General features: G+C 40.1%; 1 protein-coding gene across 6 annotated transcripts in view; it reads left to right on the top strand.

Moving 5' to 3' along the window:
* The window catches only part of EBF1 (EBF transcription factor 1), a 430360-nt gene that overhangs the window by 33615 nt on the left and 378509 nt on the right, over positions 1-18236 (top strand). For all 6 annotated transcript variants that reach the window (XM_059888301.1, XM_005209684.4, NM_001192916.3 and 3 more), the window contains 2 exons: positions 104-177; positions 10139-10207. In XM_059888301.1, the coding sequence (XP_059744284.1) occupies positions 104-177; positions 10139-10207 (143 nt within the window). The remainder of the gene's footprint in view (positions 1-103; positions 178-10138; positions 10208-18236) is intronic.

Below are 18236 nucleotides of genomic sequence, written 5' to 3'. Positions count from 1 at the left end.
TTGGCCTTTCTTGGGTGGTGAATGGTCAAGAAGTCGACTGTGATAGTTTTTTTCCTCTGCTACTTAGTTCCATTCTTAACTCAAATCCTTCCTTTGTTTACAGGCCATAGTATATGAAGGCCAAGATAAGAACCCAGAAATGTGCCGAGTGTTGCTCACACACGAGATCATGTGCAGGTAAGGAATACCTTGTTTTCTCTCTAATTGCCAAAGAGAAGATGAATTTGTATCTCAAATTTGTACCTCTGAATTCTACGTGAGTTCAGGCCTATTTTGGTGTATACATTTCTGTTCTGTTAAAACTAAAAACTGTTAGATATATTTGGTAGTAAAGTGTCAGACATCATAGTGGTTCTCAATTATTTATTAGATTTCATCCTAAAAGTTATGTTTCCATTTTGATATCCCACTGTTAATGGGCACAAAATAGTGCCCTTCCCCTTTTCCTATCAATCGAATGAAATACAATATAACCCTTTTAGTGTTAATGTATGCACTCAACTGCATTGCTAGTAAAATGAGTAAGAGTTCTATTGATGTCAGCAGAAGTCTCTGTTTGGATAAGACTTGAAAGTTATAGTTCCTCTTTTTAATTTTTCCACTTAAAAATATGACCATCCACATAGGCATCATTCCTCCTTGAACTGAATGTGATTCCCTGCCTCTACCCCTACCTTGCATCCGATCTCTTAATCTTCGTTACCTTTTATACAACGGTGACAGTGTAGCTAATGTTTCTTAAATGTAGTGTGGTTTTGGAAAGATAGCAAAGATGAGTCCCTGAAAGGTGTGAACATTCATGTTGTCCACAAATGAGTGTCTTTATTTTTGTCTGAAGCTGCATGTGAAACCAGACCACATTCACTTCCCTGGCCTCTCCGTATGGGAGAGAGTAAACCAGAAAACAGCCTTTTAACTTGCAGTTTAGGTTCTTATTCTTTGTCAGATAACACTGGCACTTTGCTTCCGATATATTCTGAGTAATTGGATAAAGCATGGTGATGACACTCTGCATCAGGGAAGGGCTACTAATTGCTTTGTTAGCCATGCGGGTTCTCCTGGCACAAAGCAGGCCTGACTCCTGTCTATTTCTGACCAATTCATATAGGGATTTCAGCTGCCACTTCGGCATGGGTGGGCTTTATTTTCTGCTCAGGGACTTGTGGGGAAAGCAATCTGAAAACTCTACAGGTGGAAATAAAATAGAAAAGAGATGAATGTGTTTGCTTAGTGAAGTCTCAAATATTAACTTCCTCTACATATATAATGATGTACGTAAATCGAAATTTCTTTTTCTCCTTTTTAAAAACATACCTGTAATATATTATTCTACAATATACAGGAGTTTCACAAGTTTTCACTTTAGTGATTTGTAAAATTTATTAATTATTCCCCAAACAGGTTACTTTTCTCTAACTTTAAAGCAACAACAAAATCCCAAAATATGGTCAGGGATTTCTTAGAAGATATTTTTAGGCAAAATTTGTGTTATACTGCATACACAATTGCATTTGCACAATTAGAGCTGAGCTGCACTTTTCAGAATAAATGAGTAAAATCATTTTGAAGACCATTAAAAAATGACCTCCTTCATATGACTGCATTTCTAACCATATCTCTGTTTTACCTTCCCACAAATAGCATGTTGTTAGAATGAATTCTCTGTATTCTGTTCCATATAATTCTAGCAAACTGGAGACAGACAGGAAGATGGATCTCAACCAATAGACCGACTAATATCTGTAAATCATAGATTTGCATCTCATATCTGTACATGTTTGGACTATGCTAGAAATAATTCTGTTCTTAAAATATTTGAAGATATATTATGCCTTTCACACATAAGCCTACCCTCTATTAATGCAGTTTATATTTTTTCTTGTTCTTAAAATTCATTGACCCAAAGTATTTTATTATGCTGGTTGGGGTGCTTTACTGCTGATGTTCTTTCTATTTTTCAGAAACATAAAAATAGCAAAAAATAAAATCCTCAAGCCACTGAAGGCAAATGATGTTTGTATTGTGTGGCTAAAAGGGAAAAGTCATATTCAAAATGTCATTCTGCTAATGTTACAGATGAAGGTTTTCCTGGCTGCCTATAGATGTGGAAGGGGTACTGTTTGTTTACCAGGCTGCCATGACCCTATTACATAAGCCTGTCATCTATTGTGTGGCTAACAGTCTTTTAAATTGCAAATCTGATGCTCTTTAGGGGGCTTCAGAAAAAATTCTCACTTTCCACACCATCCTATTTCTCTTGATTTCTTGCCTGTTGTAAGTGGAAGTTGGGATGTGCTGAATTTGCACCAGGGGTGCAAATGCAGGCTCAATTATAAGCATAAAATTAGAGTCTGTTCACCATTAATCAGCCTGGCTAATTGCTATGCACCACCATTAACCATATGGTGTGAAAGACAGCTTGCTTTCCCTAAGATGAAATTTCTTCATTGCAGACATGAAATAGTGAGGGCCTTGGATTTTAAAATAGCTTGTTTTAGATATTTAATTTCTAAACAACTTTCTGCAGTGCTTTCTATCAAGGCTAACGGCACAATAAAACTTTGCGTTTATGTCACAAAAGAGGTATATTTATAGAACATTGAAGCTATGGTAAAGGAGACAGAGAATTTAGAGCGACAGGAAAGGGCTTGGGTTGATTCTGTTTTGTTGTTGGCAGAGAAAAAAAAAAAAGCATCAGGGAATTACGTATAAGGTGGTTGCAAATATAAAAAATCAGTTTTGTTCTGTTGAGAGGGTAATCCATTGCATGAGCTATGTAAAGGACTTGCTGCCATGGGATTATAATTACTGTCTCTCCTTGAGACAAAATCCCTTTGACTTGATGGCACAGAACTCTTTCCATGGAATTCTGGGAGAGGTTCTGCATTTTGGATAACTGGAATCTATCATACCAGTCATCTTTACATTCTGTTAATACTTGTGGATGAAGCTCTTCAAAATGTAAAAGCAGGATTTATTCCACAAAGGATTTGATTATATGCACCACCACATCTTTAAAATGTGAAGGGAAAATAGAAACTCTGCTTGGAAGGTGAGTCCAGTTTCCAGTCCCCGCCAGGCAGGCGGAAGCAGATTTTCTTCCTTTCCAGGACACAGGACAATCACAGGGGATGAGTGCTCTCTTTAGGAAAACCTTCTTTCCCCACTGTCAGTGCCTCATGCCTTGTGGACCGTGAGCTCTCAGGGTTGGCCTGGGCCCTTGATATGCCTTGTTCTTCCCTCCTCTTGGGCTGGCTTTTTCTCATTTCGTTCAGATTCCCACTGAAGCGTGTTTCTTTAGGGAAGTGTTCCTGGTTGTTGGCCTGAGTGAGGCCCCCTTGTTCTGTGCTCCTATTATATCCTGTGCTTTTCCTTCAGACACTGTAACTGTACACTCAGCACATTGTAACTGTATGTCTAGGGCAAGTCTTTCTTTGCTGGACTAAGAGCTCCTTGAAGAAGTTGTCCAGTTTTCCTCTCTCCTTTATTTGCCTATATGTGAAATGAGGAGAAATGTGTGAAACTATGACTTCTGTCATAGGGTCATTGTTAAGATTAAATCCTATAACCCCTGTAAATGCTTATCTTGGTACCCGACACATAGTAAGTGCTGAATGTTGATTGTTATGATCAATAGTCACAGCAGAGTATCAGCATTGATATTAATAGAAGCAGTGGAAGTAGTGGGAGCAGTAGTAGCAGCATCTGCAGCATCTAGCTAAGTACCTGGCGTGTAGTTGCTCAGAGGGAAAGATGGTAAGAGACTGTTGAAAGGAAGGGAAATGTCTCCTAAGATGTTATCATGCTTTGTTCATTCTAGGTATGCTGGTTAAGGATATTTTCATTCATTCTTATAGTCTTTGCAAAAACACAGTGGAATGAAGAGCCAGTAAGGATTGGTCCCTGCAGTAGCAGAGCTGACAGGTTAGCCTGGAAGATGAAACCTGAAGCTGGTAACTAGACAGCACTGTAGAAAGAGAGGACTGGGATGAGACATGAGGTCAAAGACCATGGCTGCTCAGAGAAGGGAGGATGTATTTGCAGGGATTGGGAGGAAGGTGAGACAGGACAAGGATTTTAGAGGGTGTGAGAAGGAGTGTTTTGGTCCATTTGTTGGTGGTCCAAGTAGGATTTCTGTGGGGAGAAGTCTGCAGATGGTGAGCCTGTGGCCTGGATCTGGGCAGTCAGGGTGAAGGATAATCAACTTCTGAGGTCTTTTCACAAAGGTGCGAGGTGAAGCTATGGCCTTACGTGGGATTGACGGGGGATGGGGCATTAGAGAGAGGAGAGGCGGTGGGTACATTCTTGGGGAACAGTGTCACTTTTAGTGCATTCGAGAATTAGGATAAAGAACCTTGAACATACAGGAGATAGAAATGAAAGCAGGGTATTTCAGAGGCAGGGAGCCATCCACGTAATAAGTGTAGGGAGATCCAGACGGACCTGAAGACTGAGAAGAGCACCAGAAAGTCACTGGTGAACTTCAAGAGAGGATATTCAAGTAGGTGCTAACCCAAAAACCAGGTTTTATGGGATGCAGCTGGCAAGAAGTGATGGAGGCTCTGGCAAGGAGATAGTTAGGCAGTGAAGAAATCAACAAAAGGAGGAGCAAGTCTGTTTTTTTAAGAATGGGAAAACTTGAATATGTTGGTTAACTGAGGGAAAGAATGAACTTACTACTATTAATCAAATTGTTCAGATAACCATATGCTCATTCTCCAGCCATTTTGGCTAAATGGGTAAAATAATCTTGCTTTCTGTTGTAAAGCTTAAAGGTGGAGGTGATGCTTTCTTCCAGTTAAGAGAGCCTCTACTTCTGGGAAGAAGTTCCATGTCTCTGAGATGAAGATGCAAGCGTCTCTTGCTCTGATTTATGAAGCCATGTGTCAGTGTGCTAGAGAGGCACTACCTATGCCATGCTGCTCAGAAAGAGACTCACAAGCTTGCTTTGCCCTGGACAAGCTTGTATGAGGGACGGATACACAGTCTTGCTGGGGAAAGGGCTGCTGTTTTGAGTCCACTGTGTATATAGGACCCCAGGTGCGGCAGGGTCCCCCCTCCTGTGATTGGGCCACATTGGTCTCCTGCCACTGGGGTGCACGTTGAGAACGGATGTGAAGTAGTGGGAATCCTGCTCTGTGACAAGGCAAGTGAGGAAACTCCAAGTCCGCTGATAGATGCCTGCTTTAGGGAGCAAATACCAGGTCTGTGCCTGGTGCAGTGCCTGACACACATAGTAAGACTCTCAAGAACAGCATCTGAGGGGATCAAGGTCCATCAGTCACACCCTCATGAGGATGGAGTTAGCACTGTGATTCTTTTGTTAACACAGTAGCTTTTCCCTTGGAGTGCTTTTGTGTCTGTTGTTCCATGTACTGTATTGTTTCAGCCCAAGACCTCTTCTGCCTTAAACACAAGTGAATCTGTTCTCCCTTCATCCTGCCCTTCTTGGTTAATGCCTGCCTTGTGTATGGTAGAGGTTGGTACCCACCTTTCTTGGTCCTTCTGGGTCCAATAGAGGGAACTGGGTGGGGGCTGGTGAGCAGTTCAGCTTGGAGAAGAGAGGAAAGGAGAGAAGGACCATCATGGGGAAGGAAGGAAGGACAGGTCTTTGCTGTGCCTGGCTTTGCATTAGAAGTAGGGAGATTCAGGAGGTTAGATGCTGGCTCAGCCTAAAGGAAGACCTTCCTTTCCCAATTTGCAGTTTTTAGTTTTTTGATAGGAAAATCATATTGCAATCAAAAGATTGTAGAAATACAGAATGGAATATGTACTGTCTACTCTTCTTCACTTACTCCACAGGGCCTACTGTGTGCTGTGCTCTGTTCTAGTTGCTGGGGATATAGGGATGAACAGAACAATCTAAGACCTTTGTACTCATGGACAGACAATAAAGAAGAAAAATAAATATAAAATGAGTGCTCAGAAGAAAAGTGAAGCAGGATGAGGGTCTAGAGAGCTCTGGGGGTGGTAAGGGAAGGGCTTTCATAGGCTGTCACTTTGTGCAGAAATTTGAGGGAACTGAGGGTGGCTTATGACAATTTGTTTCTTCCTCTCCTCCCTCCATCTCTCCTACTGGTTTTTTTCTCCCAGAAGTTGGACCATACCCATCCCATACATATGGGGCTTCCCAGGTGGTGCTAGTGGTAAAGAATCCACCTGCCTGTGCAGGAGATGCAAGAGATGTGGGTTTGATCCCTGGGTGGGAAGATCCCCTGGAGTAGGAAATGGCAACTCGCTCCATTAGGACAGAGAAGCCTGGCAGGCTATAGTCTCTGGGATCTCAGAGTTGGATGCAGCCGAGTGACCTAACACACACACACACACACCAAACATGCTATTCTGCAGTTTGGCTTTCTCAGGTCGTACTATGATGTAGACTTCTTTCTGTGATGATGTGGACAAACACACCTTCGTTCTTTTTAATGCTGCACACAGTTCCATGTTTACATATGTATGTACACACACATATATGTATATGTGTATGTGCATTTATTTTTAAAGTGGGCTTAAACCATAGACACTACTTTGTTACCGCCCCAGATGCAGCACAGAGCCCAGGAATCCCACTTTGAGGATGACGACTGCGCAGTGCAGTGATATGACCTGAGAGGCAGGAGACCTGTTGGGCTAGTTTTTCATACTTTGTGTAAAGTTTTCTTTATGAATGATGTTATGTCACCTCCAGCCCATTAGTCCATTTTCCTTGTTTTATTCCTCTTCTATTCGTCCTTCTCCACCTCTGTTCTTTGCATCTGCTTTCTGCCCTGGGTCCCCTGGGGCCCAGCAGAGAGGGTGGTTCTCACTTAGGCTGTGCTTCGATTCAGCTGGCTTCACTCGAGGGCACTTATATTTTAAGGGGATGAAGACAGTGCTTAAGGCGCAGGGCAGATCTCAGGCCTAGTGCTGCCTTGCCTGGGGAGGTGGTCTGGGGGGTTGGTGGGGTGGGGGTGAACTTTCCTTCCTTGGGCAGCGTCTGCTCAGAGGGGCAGTGAGGCTTCCTTTATCTGCTACCTTCCTATTGGATTGTATTTCCCCTAGTATAATACATTCATTCATGAAGTCATCCAATCAACCAACCAACCATTATTTGATCTTCTCTGTTCTGTCCCAGGCCTTACAGCTACCCGCTAGGTAAATAAGATTGACAGTGTGTTCCTTTATGAAACATATGGGTTAGTGGGGGAGGGATGGGAGGAGAACGATAGTAACAAAAAATACACAAGTATATACATAAGAATATAATTTGCTTTTTGTTTGGTGCCCTGAAAGGAAAAACTTAGAGCAGCCTATCAAGTGTTAAGATCAGCTTCTCTGAGGAAGGAGTCTAGAGGCCTAGGCCCAAAGAGGAGGTTGCTGTTGTTTAGTCACTCAGTCGTGTCCGACTCTTTTGCGACCACACAGACTGTAGCCTGCTGTTGCTGCTGCTGCTGCTAAGTCGCTTCAGTCGTGTTCAACTCTGTGCGACCCCATAGGCGGCAGCCCACCAGGCTCCCCCGTCCCTGGGAATCTCCAGGCAAGAACATTGGAGTGGGTTGCCATTTCCTTCTCCAATGCATGAAAGTGAAAAGTGAAAGTGAAGTCACTTAGTCATGTCCAACTCCTAGCGACCCCATGGACTATAGCCTGCTAGGCTCCCCAGTCCCTGGGATTTCCCAGGCAAGAATACTGGAGTGGGTTGACATTTCCTTCTCCAGGGATCAAATCCGGGTCTCCTGCATTGCAGGCAGATTCTTTACCCCTGAGTCTCCTGGGATGCCCCAAAGAGTGGGTAGAGGCTGGCTAGCTAGGGAGGGCATAGAGGAGGAGCAGTCCAGGCCCAAAGGCCTGCCCGCACCTGGGCCTGGGTTCAGACTGAGTGTCGAGACTGAAATTGGCTAGTGAGGCTGGAGTGTGGCACATTGGAGGAGAGTGACAAGAGATGGGGAGGTGTTCTGGCTCCATGTCATGCCATAGATTTATTCTCAGTGCGGTGGGAAGCCCTTAAAAGGTCTAGGGCAGTGGAGTGACAGTTCCATTGACGTTTTGAAAAGATCACTCTGGCTGCTGGTGGTGGGTGAAGAGTGGAGGGGAGGCCAATGTGGAGTCTAAGCGAGAAATGAAAGTGACTTGGTTGAGGGTGGTGCAGTGAGGAGGGAGAGGGTCAGATCATCTGGAGATGTAGATTCTAGTCTGAAACTATCACCAGGCAAGTTGGAAGGGTCCCTGGAAGGCAGTAGTCCAGGCAGGATGATGGTGAGGGTTTTGACCTCTGGAGATTTGCCCAATCACTGTTTCGAAAAAGAAAAGGAAAAAAGCAAGGAGAAATAGGCCTTCCCATGCATTGCTTTTCTCCCTGGGTAAAGACTTAGGCTCTGTTGACGGGCTTTTTTTGGAGACCTGTGCCCTCACACTGAGAGGTAGGTACTGCAATCGCTCCATTTTATAGATGAGGAAACTAAGACTCCAGGACGTGAAGTACCTTGCTCCAGTGCCACAAGCAACTCTGAGTCCAGAGTCAGTGTTCTTAACCACTGCACTCTCCTGGCAAGCCCTTGAAATGTAGGTGCAGGGAAGTAGAGTTCAGAGATAGTAAAGTTTAGTTTTTAAATTATCATTACTTTTTTGGCATTCATGTCGACTACTGGATTTCTCAGTCCCTTTTTTCTACATCTCTTTTACATGTTGGGATCCTTTGGGCTTTCTTTCCCTCAAAGTCCTAGTATAGCTGAACTCAGACCTGGAGGAAATTGTTTCCTCTGAACCAGAAAGGGAATGGCTCTAAGGCGAGTGGTGTGGTTTTCAGCTGGGGCTCTGACAAAGGAGAGAGAATTCTAGCTGTTGTTTTCTGAAGATATGAGAGACAAATAAAATGAGCATCAATTTGGAAGCTGATTCTCTTTTCAGAGATAGAGAGAGACTTCCCAACTTTGGTGAAAGACCCCCTGTGCGGGTGTGTATTTCTGGGTCCTGAAAATAAAGTTCAGTGTTTGTTTCTCTCCAACAGCTCTCCAAATTTAGGCTCTATGATTCACTAGGTCGAATGAGTGTGTGTGTGTGTGTGTGTGTGTGTGTGTGTGTGTGCGTGCGCACGCATGTGCTTGTGTAAGAGGGAGATAAATGCATATTTTATTTGTGATGCAGGTAATGTATAACCCTTGCATAACTCCCTCACCTTCATGATTGATCAAATACATGCTTTTATAGTGTGCCCTGAGGTATAGACTGGCCAGTTGGACACATTTCTTATTTGCAGACAAGTCTCAGATGGATAGTCTTCCATTGACCATGGGTAATTTTCAAAAACTCTAATTTTTCACTTTTTAGAAGCATCTCAATTTAAGAAAACACTGGCAACTTTAAGGTCACATATGGGGTGGGATTTTGATAGTAGATGCTTTTCTTGCCCATAACTGCCTCTTCTCTGATCTAATAAAGAGCATTCACTGTCAGGCCTTTGCCAGCCTTTGGATCCATGTCCATACTGCTTCCAGAAAACTTACACAGTGACCAGTGGAAGGCACAAAAGCCAGAGGACATGTGGATCTCTATTGTGTTTTGTCTTTCCTCTTTGTCTTAATTATTGTGTTGTACTTTCACTCTTACATTCTGAACATGGTTCCAAAGCAGACCGTTAGAGTTTTAGGATTTCAGGAAGGCTGTGATTGAAGGAAACGTCTCCTATAAAAGAGAAAGCAGAAGAAAAAGGAATCCATTGAATACAAAATGACTGGAGGGGGAGAATCACTCATACCTCATTACTGACGTGTTCCACGCAATTAGTGTGATCTTGAGGGAAGAGAGTTTGAGCCACCCACAACCCTGAATATTCTCATTGGGTAGATGTAATAATAATGCGTTTCACAGTGAAGTCTTCCAATTCCGCGGGCAGTGATGGGGAGACCCCATCTTAGGACTGTCAGTCCTCGCTTGGAGAGAGTCCCTCTCCCTCCCGCCTTTGTGCAGGGAGAGGTTAAACCTGGCATTAACCCGTAGGTGACCCAAACAGAATATTCTGTCCCAGGGATCCGTTGATTGCCAGGTATGGCTTGTGGTAATTCTAGCATTTGCAACCCAGCAATTTGAACCTTCTGTCTGCCTAAATGATGATTTTACATTTGTAATGGTTGTACTAAATCCTCTCGCTTTTGCTCTGCAGCCGCTGTTGTGACAAGAAAAGCTGTGGCAACCGAAATGAGACTCCCTCAGATCCAGTGATAATTGACAGGTAGGGACCACTCTACTTTCAGTCGGTTCTTTTTCCTCATTATAATGAAACACCTGCCTCGTGTGGCTCTCGGGTGAGGGTTAGGAAGGCATGTGGCCGAAATTCGCCTGTTGGTCATGACTTCATCTGCTGCTCTGAGCTATTGCGATTCCTGGGAAAGCCATATGGAATGTTCTTTGGAGGCCCGCTTTCTTGGATTGCTCCAGTTTTGTGTCTGATTCATGCTCCTAAAGGAATGTTCTTTTTTCTTGACTTTCTGTGGCTCAATCCTCATGCTGTGCCAGGAAGCTTCAGAAATAAAATAATAATAATTTGTGATTTATGAAATGTGGTTGGGTGCTTATAAATATTTAACTTTTATTTGAAAAATGTTTGAATCATTATCACTTTTAGCTACAGTAGTTCTGTTGGACGTAATCCATCTACATTTTAAGGTTTTATTTATGCATAAAAGCAGTTTTAAAGAGATCTGTGAACCAAGATTTTCTACAGTAATTTCCCGGGTTTGATTGTAGCTCAGACTGCATTGGAAGTTGATTAATTTATCCTGCTTGTCTTAATTATTGTGTTTTTAAACAGATCCATATTACTAATCTGACATGACCAAGTAAATCATTGTAGAACAATAAATCTGTTTTAGTTGTTCGGCGCAATTTCGAGTCAGTGTGTGCAGAGATTATGCAAAGTCGCATTCCAAATATTCGTTTTACATTTTAATTATTGAAATTCATTGTATGGAAACATGTATGATAAACCATTTGTTACATAGCATTACTCATTGGGAGTTAAATGGCCTGGAAGGTTTATAGATACTGTCAGTTGTCAGCTAGGAAAAGAGCTAGCACCCTCCACTAGCTGGAAGAGTCTTGCAAGTAAGACTGACTGATCTCTCATTGAGGAGATCAACAGCTGAATAAAAGCCCTTTTTGGGGTTTGGTAATATTGATTTTGGATACCCCCTCCACCCCCCCACTGCCCGCTGGTGCACATCTATCTATCTTCCCAATTCTTTACTTTTGGGGGGCTTTATCGTTTTTCAGTTAACTGAAAAAGTATTCTTCATTGTGATTTATGACAAAACATTAGTTGTTAATTTTGACTTATGTGATTCTTTAGGCTTAAACCCAATTTTGATTGCCTAGCAGTTTTATAAAGCTTGCATTTGAGTCAGATATTTTAACTGTCTTTCACTTATATTCACCAAAAACATATCTTTGCTGGATAACTTGATAACTTTGCTTAATATCTTCTTTGATTCAAAGCTGAAAACACCCACCTTTAGAGTGTAATGAAGTTGTCTGCTGCCTATAGAATTAATATAGCATGTTTATCTACAGAAGCAGACATGCCATTATGCAGTTTCTTTTTCTGCGATGGCAGATAAATCTTCAGATAAATTAAAAAAAAAATAACCTTTATGCTGTTTGTTTCACCTAAATACCTTGCTTCAAAATACCATTTGTTATTTTAAGCAGATTTTACTCTTCTATTAGGAAGAAAGTGTTCTGATCAAAAGACCAGCCCAAATATTTGCCCATACTTTGTAACTATCAGCATTTGGTTCTGTCGCACAGTTTCTTTTGGTTTAGATGATGACAAGAACCTTACTTTGCCACCCGCAATGAAAATGCTTTTTTTTTTTTTTTTTGCTTTTGAATGGGTTAAGCTTTTAAGTTCTTCATTTGGTTTTAAGCCGTGACTCTGATATAGAAGGTTGATATGACTGTGGTTTGAATAACATTTGATTTTGACCTGTTTCTGTGGGTTGCGATGGCATAAGAAACTTGACTCAGCAGCGCTGTAATTAGCCCGGCCCGTGTTTTTGAAACAGGATTGTGTTACCTGGATTGCATTAGTGTGGCTTCTATTGTTGCCGCCTTGCATCTATCCCAGTAGGGTACTTAAAACCTTTTCTTGGCTAGGGTAGTTCAAACAATTTAGGTAAAATAAGTATGCACTTTATACTGTTGGTGGCTTTAGAGATATTACTCATGACATTTATCCTTTTCATTATTTTTTTCCTTTTTGGTTTGACAAAGTAGAAAATGCTGTTAGCCAATCTTGGTCTCTTAAGAGAGGGGTACTTGGAAAAGCAGCTGAAACCCTGGTTATCTGCATGAGTCCCAACATACGTTTATTTGCTGGCTGTTGCCACTGTCTCCCATGAACTGTCTTTTCAAGCAGCGATGCCAGCTGATATGCAAAACCCCATTTAGCTATTTTTATTTGCATCTGAGTTTTCAGAATTTATTTGTCCTTCAGTCTGCCAAAGGTTTTTAATGCTCCAGTCCTGTCTGTGCTGATATGTGAAACTTCCATTTTTAACAAGAGAATAACAACAGGAAAAGAACTTACACAAGGAAGGGTGAAATAGAAAAGATTTTTCAATTCCATAAAATTGCTGCAAAGGAAAAAAAATGATGGCAACTGTGTTTGAATTTCATAGTTTCCATTTTGATTCTATATTACCGATTGCATAATATCTGTGTTACGTGCTTAGGGTTTGATTTGCTTTCAGATTTATGGATGAGAATCCCTGCATATTTTGTAAAAATAGGTTATGGGGCCTGCATTCAGTAGCAGGAGTATAACTGTTTTTACAAGATGCATCCAATTTGCAATTATAGGACTGAGGGTACAGGCAATCCTTGTGTTAGGATTTAGCATAGTTTTAACACGCAGTCACCTTTTGGGCACCAATAATTTTTAGCTCCTTTTGCTTGTCCTTCAGATTTTGGAAGAACAGTGCTATTTTTATCAGTCGAAAGACTTTTAGTAGTGGTTATTCAGGAAAACTATTTATAGGATTGATAGAAGAGGCTTTATGGTCATACGGCAGTGGTGCAGGATAAGCTATTTCTGTGTTAAATTTTGGCAGTATTATTTGCTGCCAGTGGTTTGCTGCAAGTGGTCAGCTTGGCATAGTCTATCAAAAAAGTGGAATTAACAAAATCAGCAGTTAAATACTGTGATTTAGAAAATGTGTTTCTACTTCATTTATGATAGCATGCAACATAGTCAGAAAAATATGACCCCAACTCTTTTTACAATTATGACAATTTGTCAAGTCACTTCAAAAACGTTTGGAAGGAAATTTTTGTAAATGGATGATGTGTGCATCTTGAGTTGACTGCCTGGTTGTGTTTCTGTTTAATGCCAAATTGTTTGATTAAGGATTATAAAAACCAGCCTGTGTGCAAGGATCTAGATATTTGGAATATATAGACATGGGAAAAGTCAAATGTGTTGTGTTTAATAGCTGATGACCAGGAACTAATAACAGCAGATTTCATTATCGTTGAGGTAAAGGGCTATGTGTGGTAATTATTGTTAAAGTAAAAAGCCAAAAATGACTTGCAGTTATTGGATTAAGGTGGAGATTGATTTAACATATTCACATAGTAACTCATATTTGAATTTAAAAGGTTTGCAATAAAGTTCATGTTTAGAAATTGAATAAATTGTAGTTTTATTACCACATCGGATATCCTTGTGTCCTAACCTTTTTCCTTGGAGTTATCTTAGTTCAATAAATAAAACCTCATTAGACTATTCCCATTTCAACAAGTTTATTAAATTTTGCAGGAGTAATTAGCATAAGCTGTGCTAATTTTTCTGGAAGACTAATGAGGGAGGTTCTTAATTAGGTTTACTTTGTAAGAATCAGAAAAGATGATAATGACAAAAGTCACCTAGGGTACTCTGAGTTGGGAACCCAGATTTTCTGAATTCACATAAAAATCTTCCATTTTCTATGTGGAAACTTCTTTATAAATGCTTGAACTGAATATATTAAGTGTGCAGACTAGACTCTTACTCCTTATCTTGTTAGTTAGGATTACTGTTCATTCTAGATTTGCTTCACAAAACTCTTTATTTTTCTACCCTGGCTCACTAAACTTTCTTTGAGCAATGACATGGATGAATACAGATGGGTCTTACAAAAACATTTCTTTCTCTGAATTATGCTATAGGATTCCTTTCACACAGAGCTTTAAAGTTTCCAGCCAGATTTGTGCTGCTAACTTCCAGTAGGGTGGGATAGGGGGATGGCTCAATATTTGTTTGTTTGGTTTTTCAATTTAAGATCAGTGTGATTGATGAAATAGTTGGACTGCTAAATAAAGGGAGAAAAGAAGAGCCCAATTCTTCATTTCCTTGCACTGTGGATTTTGAGAATTGACAAGTGGACTTTTTTCTTTTAATAGATAGAAATAATAAAGGATGAAATTCCTCCTCAAATTACTTTCTTGGTCTCGTGTGAATTTAGACATAGCCCTTTTGGGATGTAATGCGGCTCAAGTGATCCACAAGTTTGAGTTCTTCATAACCAGTACTAAAAACGTGGATTTTTAAAGCCTGTCAACTAATATACCTCTAAAGATTTTGGGCTTGCTTATTGCAGCTTAATAGATTGGTCTTTCTTTTCCATTTTATAAGAATCTCTGTATCTACTTTGGAGCTGTAAGCCCTGACATGCAACATTTAAAAAAAGCATACCAATTTTGTAACATGAAGAATTTAGCCTGTTTGGAACTAGTTCTTCAGGCCACACTTACCCAAGATTCTCCTAAAAAGAAAAAATAGTGTGTACTTATTTCTTTCCAGAATTTTCTAAAGATCTTTGACATCTAGTTCACTTTCACTTCGGTAACACTAAATGGATTTGCTTTATGATTGTTGTCTGAAATAGAATTCAGAACGAAAATATTGGAATGGCCATTTTACCTGCATCAGGGTTGTTCATAAAAACATTTTTTTTGATTCATTCTTCATCTTAGAGGTTTGAATGCTGTGATAAGACTTTTCAGAAAAGTGCAGTGTTGCCTTAACACCAAGCTAATTTCTTGATTAAACTGATCCTGATATATATATATGTAACATATATGTTCATCTGTATAACAGAAAAACTATGGTAAAACGTTAGAATTAGGATGTAGTATTTTTTTTTTTTAACCATTGAGCAGGGTGGGCTCTATTCTAATTCCTATATCTGCAGTCCTAAGATTGTGAAGGCATCACGGCCCCTTGACCACAAATGATTTTTTTGTCTTTTATCATAAGACTTAAATCCAAAAATGCGCTAAAATTTCTTTATCTTCTGTGAAAAGAAAGTCCTCAATTAACATGAACATAAGCATACTTTTATTAAAGTTGCAGATGAGACTTTTAGTCAGAGTTTCAAGGCTTTATTTCATTGACCTTTCAACTTATTATTTTGGTGTTCATCTAGTTTTCAGAAAGACCAACCACTAAACATAATCACTCTGTAAGGTACACAAATAGCTATCTAGAGCTCGAAGACCCAGAGGTATAAATGCATTTCCCAGAGTTCTGATATGCCTTTTATATCACCTGATTTCCTAACTTTGAATGCCCCATTAAAATAAAAAGACGAGGAATTCATTCTTTAAAATTGCTGCAGGCAGGATAATTGCTGTCCTCTTGGTTGGTTTGAGAGGTTTGCGTTTTTTCCAAAAGTGAAAAGCCAGCGCTGACACTGAGCGTGAATTTATGGTTGTTTATTAATCCTACCATATTTAAACATTTGTTTTCTCAGTGGGAATTCATATGTGATTATTAGCGATGAGACTTATATGAGAGACTATCATTCTAAATTTTATCACATCTCAGATACCATTCTGAATAGGAGATGAGCCCGTACATTTATATGCAGTTTCCTACCATGATAAGAAAGTAACAAATACAATCAGTTAATAGCAGTCTATATTCCATTTGCTATCAGCTATTCCCAAATATACAGCCAGGATACATTCAAATGGATTTCAAGTATGCTGACAGTATATCATAATGCAAAGCACTTTTATACAGTGTAATACTACTACAGACACTGTATAATGAACAACTGTAGCTTTCCTGTAAAGGAAATAATGGCAGCAACTTCCAAGAAATGTATTTAAGGGAGCTTTGGAGAATCAGTAGTGCATATGTGTTACCGGCCTGGGTGTCAGCCCATGGTGTGGGGTTTTAATCCTGTGTCATCATAACTTTGTTTTTGTAACAGTTCTGGAAAAATACAGAGAAGCTGAACAAAGTCCCTTGTGTGTCATCTAACAACTTTGCACAGTCATTTTGTGATGAGAATATATCACTATATTAAATATGCTTTTGCTTTTCTAAAAGAAATTGCTTAGACTAGGAAAAAAACCCAAACCCTCCTAAAGTGCAACTCAGTTCTCCAGTGATAAATTTACCTTGGTTTTCCTTACCGCTCACACCTGACCAGACTCTAATAAAAATTGACAGATTATAAAAACTCCATTTAGAAGCTTCTGCATGTAGTGAGATTTTGGTCATTTTAATTTGCATTAAGTATTATCTGAAAAAGACCATCTTTTTCCTTCTCTCTCACCTACTGTCTCATCCCTCCCTTTACAAACTGTGTAATTGTATACCATCCATGATAATATAAAAGTGACCTAAATACTCCAATTGCAATCAATGAAAAATGGTGAACATTACAGGTTTGTCTTTGATTGCGTGTTGCCTTTAAAGGTATGGGTAGATGGAGATAAATCTCCCTCCCAAACTCTCTCTCCAGTTACAAGCCTTTGTCCAAAGGTAAATGAAGGTTTTAACATTACGGTACTTATTGTAATATAATTTTAATTGCCTTAACTCTGCTAATGTGTGAAGCTGAGTGTGTGTGTGTATTTTTCATGAGGAGGGGAATAAAGCCAAAGGAAAAAAAAAAAAAACAACCCTGTATATTTTTCATGGGGGAGACAGGGGGTCACATGTGGTAAATGATGCAAACTTAATGAAACCGGTTCTGGGGAAGAAAATGCCATTGGCGTTTCATCCACGTAATGTATATTCCACTTCCAGTGGGAATAGAGTGGTCTTCAGTGTGCTTTAGGGATTTTTATTTTTGAAGGTGAAGTGCTTGGTTCCAGTTCCAAACTTGCCTCTAAACCCTACTTGGAAAGATGTAACTAGACAAGCTGGCAAATTATATAGCTCGATCCCACACAATAACCTCCAAAATGGCCCTCGGTAACTATACCATCCCGCTAACTGTTGGAGGCACAATAGTTTTGTAATATAATATAAAGTAATAGTGTTAGCCAACACATCTTTAATAAGATATTGTTCGAGCCTTTGCCATATGCTACAGAGCAGCCTCTCACTCGGTGGGCCTTTTGATTCCTCTCAATAAGATTATTTCAAATACTCTAATCCTGAATCATTGACATGAATACAAAAGCCTAGTGACATCTAATAGATGCCTCTTAGCTTTGCTTTTCCTCTTGTTCCTTTCCTTTTTCTTCTCTTTTTACCTGACAAAAAGCTTATAGGCACTTGGGCTCTGTCTCTCAGTAGCAGCATGGGGGGCTCCTCATGAAATATAAAGGAGGAAAAAGGACTGACGGAGGCCCGATAAGCTACAGAGTGAAGGGCCGTAGATTAAAAGTAAATGCCAGTAAATCCTGCCCTGTACACTTACTTGTCCTTTTATTGTTTTCTTTAACACTTTCCCTGCCAGGAGAGGGGGAAAAAGAGAAAATAATTAAATTGCAGGCGTGTGAATTTTTAATCTGGATGTGGTCACTATACATACTGTATAGGGTTTTGGCAAGACTCTAAAATTTTGGTTCATGTCAAGGTTATGGTGGCTTTTAAAAAAAATGCCCCTTTAACATCAATATCAAAAATCTTTCAAGAACTTTTTTTTTTTTTTTTTTTGCTTATTTGCTGCTCAATTGACCAGATATTGATACTGTTTATGTCTGTGGGGAGGTGGGTGACTAAGTCAAGGAGCCCTTCTGTGGGGCATGAACACTGGTGACATGTGTTTCCAGGTTGAAAGAACTTTTTCTTTTCTTTTTTTAATCAATGAATAGGAAATGATCAAAGTGAAAGATTAGGCTGTCTTGTTCTGTGATGGTAGCTGCTGCTTTTTCGTGTGATCCTGCTCTCTACTTGTGCCCCGAGTGTGGCCCGCACTGGACGGTGTCACTTCTTGCTCTGGTGAGACCTAGGAGGCAGAGTGTAGGTGGACAACTTT

Source organism: Bos taurus, chromosome 7 (genome assembly GCF_002263795.3).
Source record: "Bos taurus isolate L1 Dominette 01449 registration number 42190680 breed Hereford chromosome 7, ARS-UCD2.0, whole genome shotgun sequence".
Lineage (NCBI taxonomy): Eukaryota > Metazoa > Chordata > Mammalia > Artiodactyla > Bovidae > Bos > Bos taurus.
This window is presented reverse-complemented; position numbering and strand designations above follow the sequence as displayed.